Source organism: Salmo trutta, chromosome 16 (assembly GCF_901001165.1).
Source record: "Salmo trutta chromosome 16, fSalTru1.1, whole genome shotgun sequence".
NCBI classification, from domain to species: domain Eukaryota; kingdom Metazoa; phylum Chordata; class Actinopteri; order Salmoniformes; family Salmonidae; genus Salmo; species Salmo trutta.
This window is the reverse complement of record NC_042972.1, coordinates 57,296,184-57,304,927: the sequence shown is the minus strand read 5'-3', so window position 1 is coordinate 57,304,927 and position 8,744 is coordinate 57,296,184. Positions and strand designations below refer to the sequence as shown.

Sequence of the window (8,744 nt, the reverse complement as noted above, 5' to 3'; positions counted from 1 at the left end):
AAATAAGTTCTAGAGTAAGAATACAAGTCACATAATAAGTTTCAAGGACTCACTGTGTGTGCAATAATAGTGTTTGACATATTTCTTTTATGACTACCTCATCTCTGTATCCCACAAATACAATTATCTGTAAGGTCCCTCAGGGGAGCAGTGAATTCAAACACAGATTCATGACAAAATACACTGCTTGCCTCCTCACATATTCCATGGCAAGTGTTATTCCAAACACAGTTCAAACAACTATCTATATTTAGCCTTAATTGTTTTGCACACCTAGTTTGTTGTGCAACATTCCTAAGGTTATGCTTATCAGAGCCAATCCATGGACATGCATTATGGATTGTTTTTTCTCTACTACGTACTCGATGATGACATCAGAATCAACTGTTTATAAGACTGCTCCTACCTGTTTGGTACCTATGCAACTAAAGTGGGATGAGGTAAGTGGACATTTCTTGGAATGAAAGACTATACACATTTTCCTTCCACAGATACTAAGGTGAGGTGAAAGGTTGTTATTTGTGCTGTGTATGTTGAACACCGATTTAATTGCAATACAATTTGTGATTCAGTGAGAAAGCCATTTCCTTAAAGAAGCTCACTTAATATCAATCTAAGCATTTATGGTCTAGTCATATGTACATTCAGGTCTATACCAATCTGCTACATTATTCTGAATAACAAAGCTTTGCCTTTATGGCACAATATTAATTTTATTTCCCATAAAGAATGTGACTTTCGGCATTTACACCTGCAATTAGGTACTTTTTTGGCAGCTAAATATGTAACTTAGGCTGCGTTTACACAGGCAGACCAATTCAGATTTTTTTCCCCCAGTAAATGTTATTTTGACCAATCACATCCGAGCTGATCTGATTGGTTAAAATACCAATTGAAAAATAGCAGAATTTGGCTGCCTGTGTAAATGCAGCCATTAATTCCAAATGTAAATATGTGACTTAAAGTACCAAAAATTGTATTCAGTGATATTCTAAATGGGTTCAACCCATTATATAAACTGTGGCACAGAAGACTTAAAATGTATGATATGCATAGATTTCAATTTCATATGAATACTTAAAGGGGGCAATCTGCAGTTAAAAAGATAAAGCATTTACCCCACCACTGTTTCAGTAAACAGCTGAGGGATGTGTACTGCAATGCAGTAAAAAAACATTTGCTTTAAAATACACTGCATTACTTGGATTATTGTTTTGACTACTAATGAACTTGGCGCTTAGTGTCACTTTGCAAAATAGTTTGACATTAACAGCAACGTATTGTACCTTGCTGCAGTGAGACCTTTCGAAAAAGTAACTTGTAATGCCAAGAACTGTATTCCTTGAAGCAAGTATTCAAAGCTGTTGTATTCTTAGTCCAAAACATCTGTGTTCTTTAGGACAGGCTTGTAACGTGTACGCTAGGAGTTGGGAAGCTAGTTCAGGGAGTGACTTTTAATAAATAACAAGGAACAAAACAAAGAAACACGAGTAGCATACAGACATGAAACAACGAAACAGAAACAAATACACCTAGGGAAAGAACCAAAGGGAGTGACATACTGTATATTGTAAATGAGAACTTGTTCTCAACTTGCCTACCTGGTTAAATAAAGGTGAAATAAAAAAAAAATAATATATATATATAGGGAAGGTAATCAGGCAGGTGATTGAGTCCAGGTGAGTCTGATGATGCGCATAACGATGGTGACAGGTGTGCGTAATAATGAGCAGCCTGACGACCTCGAGTGCCGGAGAGGGAGTATACGAGACAGTATCCCCTCCCTGATGCACAGCTCCAGCCGCAGGATGCAGACCAGAGGTACGGTCCTGAGGACCAGGAACCTGTCGAGCCGGCTGAGGCGCGGGAGCCTGACGAGCCGGTCCCAGGCATCCTCGGTAGACTCGACAATGTACTCTTGACGGGACAAGCGGGTCTTGGAAGCCTGACGAGCCAGCTGAGGCATTCCCGGTTGCGACACCCGGACCCGACATCACCTACACTCTCAAATAAAATCCCTGATACTCCCCTTTGGTGAGCCGTTATTCTGTAACGTGTACGCTGGGAGTCAGGAAGCAAGTCCAGGGAGTGACTTTTAATAATAAACAACACAAGGAACAAAACAAGAGTCACGAATGGAACTACTGAACAGAAACAATAACGCAGAGGGAAGGAACCAAAGGGAGTGACATATATAGGGAAGGTAATCAGGCAGGTGATTGAGTCCAGGTGAGTCTGATGATGGGCTGATGTGCATAACGATGGTGACAAGAGTGCATAATAATGAGCAGCCTGACGACCTCGAGCGCCGGAGAGGGAGTATACGTGACAATGCGTGTGTATTGTCAACATTTATGCTCTATTGGCTGTAAAAAAAAGTAAAGGGAAACTTAAAAAAAAGGACTCATACTAGTTTCCACTTCAATGTTTATTTAGCCTATGTTAGGCATAGTGATTAAAAACATCACAGAATTTGTACAGTTTTGTATATAGACATGACATTTCAAACTGTTTGAGGTGACATTCTGTAGTTATTTTACTTCCACAGGTTATAAAATGTATTCAATATTTTTTTAAGGATTTTCCAATCTCATACTCCCTCTCTTTCTCTCTGTGTTCCCAGCCTAGGAACTATGAACTCATCGGCTGGTCCACTAGGAAATATGAGCTATGCCCCGCAGATATTTCAGAGAGACACGTTCACCACTGCCTTCGTGAAGAACCTGATCGTGGTGCTGGTGTGGTTCAGCCTCAGCTACATCAACAGCATCGTGGTGGCCACTTTCTTCAGGAACCGTGTGTTCTACGGGAACCCGCGCTACATCCTCTTCATCCACATGGTCATCAACGACGCCATCCAGCTCACTGTCACCACCACACTGTTCGTGCTGAGCTACATATTCTACACCATTAACGTGTCCTTCTGCTGCTTCTTCATCCTTGTGGCTGTCTTTACCACCAGGACCTCCCCAGTCAACCTAGCTAGCATGGCCATTGAGCGCTACATCTCCATCTGCAACCCCCTCCGCCACGCTCAGATCTGCACGGCACGCCGCACCTACACCCTTATCGGCTTCATCTGGTTCATCTGTGTGGTGCCCGACATCACCGACCTTTTTGTGACCATGGCCACTGAGTCTTTGAGCTTCTTCCACACACGCGTGTTCTGTCTGAGGCAGAACGTCTTCAAGGACCCCATTCTGACCTACAAGAGGCAAGCCTTCGACACCATCTACTTTTCCTGTGTCTTCCTCACCCTGGTTTACACCTACCTGCGGATCCTGTTCGTTGCCAGGGTTCTGTCCTCAGAGAAGCAGTCTACCCAGCGGGCCAGGAACACCATCATGCTCCACGGAGGGCAACTCCTCATGTGCATGCTGTCCTACATCTCCCCCACAGTGGAGACTGTCTTGCATTTTATCTTACCCGGACGCATCCTGGAGATTCGTTTCGCCAATTACCTTATCGTCTATATGCTCCCCAGGTTCCTCAGCCCCATCATCTATGGCGTCCGGGACAAGGAGTTCCGGAAGTATCTGAAAAGGTATTTTGTTAGTGACCGGTGTAGGGGGATGTCGCATCGAGTCAATCATAGTGAAGAGGGAGAAAATAAAGCAGGTTAAAATAAAAAGTAGTTAGTGATACAATTTACAGTATATGATAAATGTTTAAAAATATAAAAGTAAAAGGAATTGCACTGTATTGTAAATACATACTTTGTATGACTTTTTTGTATAGGAATAGAATTATGATTTGTTATTTTCTTCTCTTTTCTAATAAATTGTTGAATAAACTAAATGCATTCATCAGAGGTACTATATCAATAAGTTTACACTAGAAATAAATAATGATTATTTGAATTGTGAAATACTGATTCAGTACTTCACTTGTTGTTTTACCATTGCCCAATGCGGAATGTAACATCTCTCAAGTTCTCTATGATAGAAAAAACATTCTATTTGACCAAGAAGATTTTGTTCAAATAATGTAAGAAAGTCACTTGCGATGAACAAGAAAAATTACAATCTTGAGGTAGTTTGTTAAAATCGAAAATTGCGTAGTCATTTTTGGGGGGATGTTTCACTGCTATTGATCCCACAACATAATATCTTTGGATTGTATCTAGAGAAAAGTTTGGCTCATTTAAAATAGCTTTCCCTAAACAATATACCGGTACTGTAGTTTTATAGCTTGAGAGACAATGCATATGAATGCACATACAATTGTCAGTGTGTGGATAACTGCGTATAGTTACATCAGCAGCATACCACCCTGCACCCCACTGCTGGCTTGGCTCTGAAGCTAAGCAGGGTTGGTCCTGGTTGGATCCTGGATGGGATACCAGATGCTGTTAGAGGGCCAGTAGGAGGCACTCTTTCCTCTGGTCTAACAAAATATCCCAATGCCCCAGGGCAGTGATTGGGGACATTGCTCTGTGTATGGCGCTGTCTTTCAGATGTCACGTTAAACGGGTGTCCTGACTCTGTAGTCATTAATGATCCCATGGCACTTATCGTAACAGTAGGGGTGTTAACCTCAGTGTCCTAGCTAATCATCCCCAGCTTCCAATTGGCTCATTCTTCCCTGCAACTATTACCCAGGTCATTGCTGTAAATGGCAATGTTCTCTGTCAACATACCTTGTAAAATAAGGGTTAAATTAAATGAATAACTGCATGTACAGTGCCTTCAGAAAGTATTCACACCCATTGAATTTTTCCACATTTTGTTGTGTTACTTATCTACACACACAATACCCCATAATGTCAAAGTGGAATTTCGTTTAACTTCTAGTTTTTTTTACAAATTAATAACAAAATGAAAAGCTGAAATGTGTGGAGTCACTAAGTATTCAACCCCCTTTTTAGGACACACCTAAATAACTTCAGGAGTAAACATTTTCTTAACAAATCACAAATTGCATGGACTCACTGTATGTGCAATAATAGGGTTCAACATGATTTTTGAATGACTACAGTGGTTCCTCCTTTAAAAGTTGCGTCATACTATGGCACGTCATTTAATTGTCAGACATTTTTCTGTTAATTCAAGTTAGTGCTGTTTTGACCACCAGAGGGCATCTCTGAGAAGCATTTAATAGTCTTCCATATTGTTATTACCAGAGACGGGGAGGGCACGCGAGAGACCGGGTTCAATTACCCGACGGGGATGAATGAGTAGGCTTGTCCTTGTCCTGAATGAGTAGGCTTGTCCTTGTAAATAACAACTTGTTCTTAACTGATTCCATATGTGTTATTTCATAGTTTTGATGTCTTCACTATTATTCTACAATGTAGAAAATAGTAAAAATAAAGGAAAATCCTGGAATGAGTAGGTGTGTCCAAACTTTTGTCTGGTACTTAATTAATTGTATTAATATTATGGTGTTTCTATTCCAAGAAAAATGAAAAACCTTCTGGGTTTCTGTTAGGATGGAACAGAAAATATGGCGCTGTACAACGTGAAGGTCGGCAGTACAGTACTGGGCTATTTAGCTAAAGAATCCCTGTGTCGTGCAGACGGGAGACCGGGGTTCAATCCCCTGATGGGGAGGAAGGAGTAGGCTGTCCTTGTAAATAAGAATTTGTTCTTAACTGATTCCTTGTGTTATTTCATAGTTGTGATGTCTTCACTATTATTCTACCATGTAGAAAATAGTAAAATATAGAAAAATCCTGGAATGAGTAGGTGTGTCCAAACTTTTGACTGGAACTTGCTTAATTAATTTGCGGACCGGACGGGAGACCAGGGTTCAATTCCCCGACGGGGAGGAAGAATGACGGGAATAATCAAGTCAATAAACGTTGGGTAGTTAGATAGCCTATAGTTAATATGCTGTCAAGTTTGATGTAAAACTACCAACGTTAGGTAGATAGCATATCATTTCAGCAGTATGTAAGCTATGTGGTTCGTAAGGACAGCGTAGCTAGCAAATTGTCAGCCAACATAAAGTGTAAGGTAACTTATTTGAAAAGTAATTAATTTATTACATTGAGTAGCAAGCTACCGCAACTGCATTTTATTCCCCAAAAATATTTAGAGAACAAAAAATGTATTCGAAAACAAAACTCCAATTTAATTTTGCGATCAACCACCCTCCATTTTGGCAATTTTTTGAGTGTCAGTTTGGCTACAACCAATACTGTTCAGCCTTTCTTTCCAACACAAAGGAAGTCATAGCAGACACCTACGAAGGACTGTGTGATGATGGCATCTCAGGTAAGCAGCAATGGGAGTTCTTCCGTCCAAAAAAGCTATTTTCTTTACTTTCAGAGTGCGAGCTGTTGCACCTTCTTCACCACACTCTGAAAGTAAAGAAAATAGCTTTTTTTGTAGATATGAAAACAATAACTGAGATGTGACTATTCAATCTAAAGCAGCAGATGTCATTTTCAGGTGTGGGTGGACCATTTAAGATCATCAGTGATGTGTATGCAGAGAAACTTGAAGCTTTCCACATGCTCCAATGCTGTCCCGTCAATGTGGATAGGGGCGTGCTCCCTTGCGATTTAATGAAGTCCATGATCAGCTCCTTTGTGTTGTTGACATTGAGTGAGAGGTTATTATCCTTGCACCACACTCCCATGGGCCCTCACCTCCTTTCTGTAGGCTGTCTTGTCATTGTTGGTAATCAGGCCTACTACTATTGTGTCGTCTGCAAACTTGATGATTGAGTTGGTGGCGTGCGTGGCCACGCAGTCATAGGTGAACAGGGAGTACAGGAGGGCATGCACTCTTGCTAAGCACGCACTCTTGTGGGGCCCCAGTGTTGAGGATCAGCAAAGGAAAGGTGTTGTTTCATACCTTCACCACCTGGAGGCGGCCCATCAGGAAGTCCAGGACCCAGTTCAGACCCAGGGCCCGAGCGTAATGAGCTTGGAGGGTACTATGGTGTTGAATGCTGAGCTAACAAATTCTTATTTACAATGACGGTAAGAATGTGTGCCATGCGATGCCATGCCGTGTTACCCTCAAAACGGGCGAAGAAGGTGTTTAGCTTTTCCGGAAGCAAAAAGTCGGTGTCCGCGACGTGGCTTGTTTTCTCTTTGTTGTCCATGATTGTCGGAAGACCCTGCCACATACGTCTAGTGTCTGAGCCATTGAATTGCGACTCATCTTTGTCTCTATACTGACATTTTGCCTGATTGATTGCCTTACGGAGGGAATAACTACACTGTTTGTATTCGGCCATATTCCCAGTCACCTTGCAATGGTTAAATGAGCTTTCAGTTTTGCGCGAATGCTACCATCTATCCACGGGGGAGTGCCTTGTCTGCATTTTGAAAAGCTGAGTAGCATTGTCCTAATGTTTTCTCAGTTTGAGTGCTACAGTCAATGTGTTGGTATAACTTTGGTAGCGTTTTCCTCAAATTTGCTTTGTTAAAATCCCCAGCTACAATAAATGTGGTGTTAGGATATGTAGTTTCCAGTTTGCATAAAGTCTGGTGAAGTTCTTTGAGGGCCGTCGTGGTATCGGCTTGAGGGGGAATATACACAGTTGTGACTATAACCGAAGAGAATTATCTTGGGAGGTAATACCACACTCATGGTTATAATACGGTCAGCGTTTGATTCTGTATGTTATCACAATCACGCCATGAGTGGTTAAATCATGAAATATACACCCCCGCATTTTTACTTTCCATGAGAGTTCTTTATTCCTGTCTGCGCGATATACTGAGAATCCAGCTGGCTGTATGGACTCTGCCGGCTGTGTTTTGGATCAGCCTCAGAAATCAGTTCAATTGCCCTGGGGGTTACGAACAAAGGATCCAATTCGGGAAAGTCGTATTCCTGGTCGTAATGTTGGTGAGTTACCGCCGCTCTGATATCCAAAAGTTCATTCCGGTTGCATGTAATAAAACAAAACAATTCCTGGCCTAATAATGTAAGAAATAACACACAAAAAAATGAAATACTGCAAAGTTGCTTAGGAGTTAGAAGCAGAGTTGACCTATCTGTTGGTGCCATCTTTCCCAATCGCCCTACATTTGTTAAACCTGACTATAACTTTATCCTCCTGTTTCCTGCGTACAAGTAAAAACTCAAACGGGAAGTACCAGTGACACGCTCAATACCAAAGTTGACCGATGAAGCAGATGCTAAGCTACAGGACTGTTTTGCTAGCACAGACTTGAATATGTTCTGGGATTCAGTCGATGGCATTGAGGAGTATATCACATCAGTCACCGGCATCATTAATAAGTAAATAGACTTAAATCATCCCCACAGCTTGCCATACATACAGTTGAAGTCTGAAGTTTACATACACTTAGGTTGGAGTCATTAAAACTCGTTTTTCAACCCCTCCACAAATTTCTTGTTAACAAACTATAGTTTTGGCAAGTTGGTAAGGACATCTACTTTGTGCATGACACAAGTAATTTTTCCAGCAATTGTTTACAGACAGATTATTTCAGTTATAATTCACTGTATCACAATTCCAGTGTGTCAGACGTTTACATACACTAAGTTGACTGTGCCTTTAAAGGAAAAACACTTAAACAAAACAATCGATGAAAACAGTCCAGTAAGGTGCACAGACTATACTAGGAACAACCACCCACAAACTCAAGTGAAAACAAACACAACTAAATATGGCCTCCAATTAGAGACAACGACAAAACTAACATAGAAGTAGAAAAGCTAGATAAACACATAAAAATAGATAACCTAGAACATAAACCAAAAACCCAGAAACACACAAAACAAACACCCCCTGCCACGCCCTGACCTAACTACAAT

At 41.1% G+C, this 8,744-nt stretch overlaps 1 protein-coding gene across 1 annotated transcript; it reads left to right on the top strand.

The window, feature by feature from the left end:
* The first annotated feature begins 2,816 nt into the window (after positions 1-2,816).
* On the top strand, positions 2,817-3,864 carry or90a1 (odorant receptor, family 90, subfamily A, member 1). Its single transcript, XM_029692691.1, has one exon. It carries the CDS (start codon positions 2,838-2,840, stop codon positions 3,621-3,623), a length of 786 nt encoding a protein of 261 aa, XP_029548551.1. The 5' UTR covers positions 2,817-2,837; the 3' UTR covers positions 3,624-3,864.
* The last annotated feature ends 4,880 nt before the right edge of the window (positions 3,865-8,744 follow it).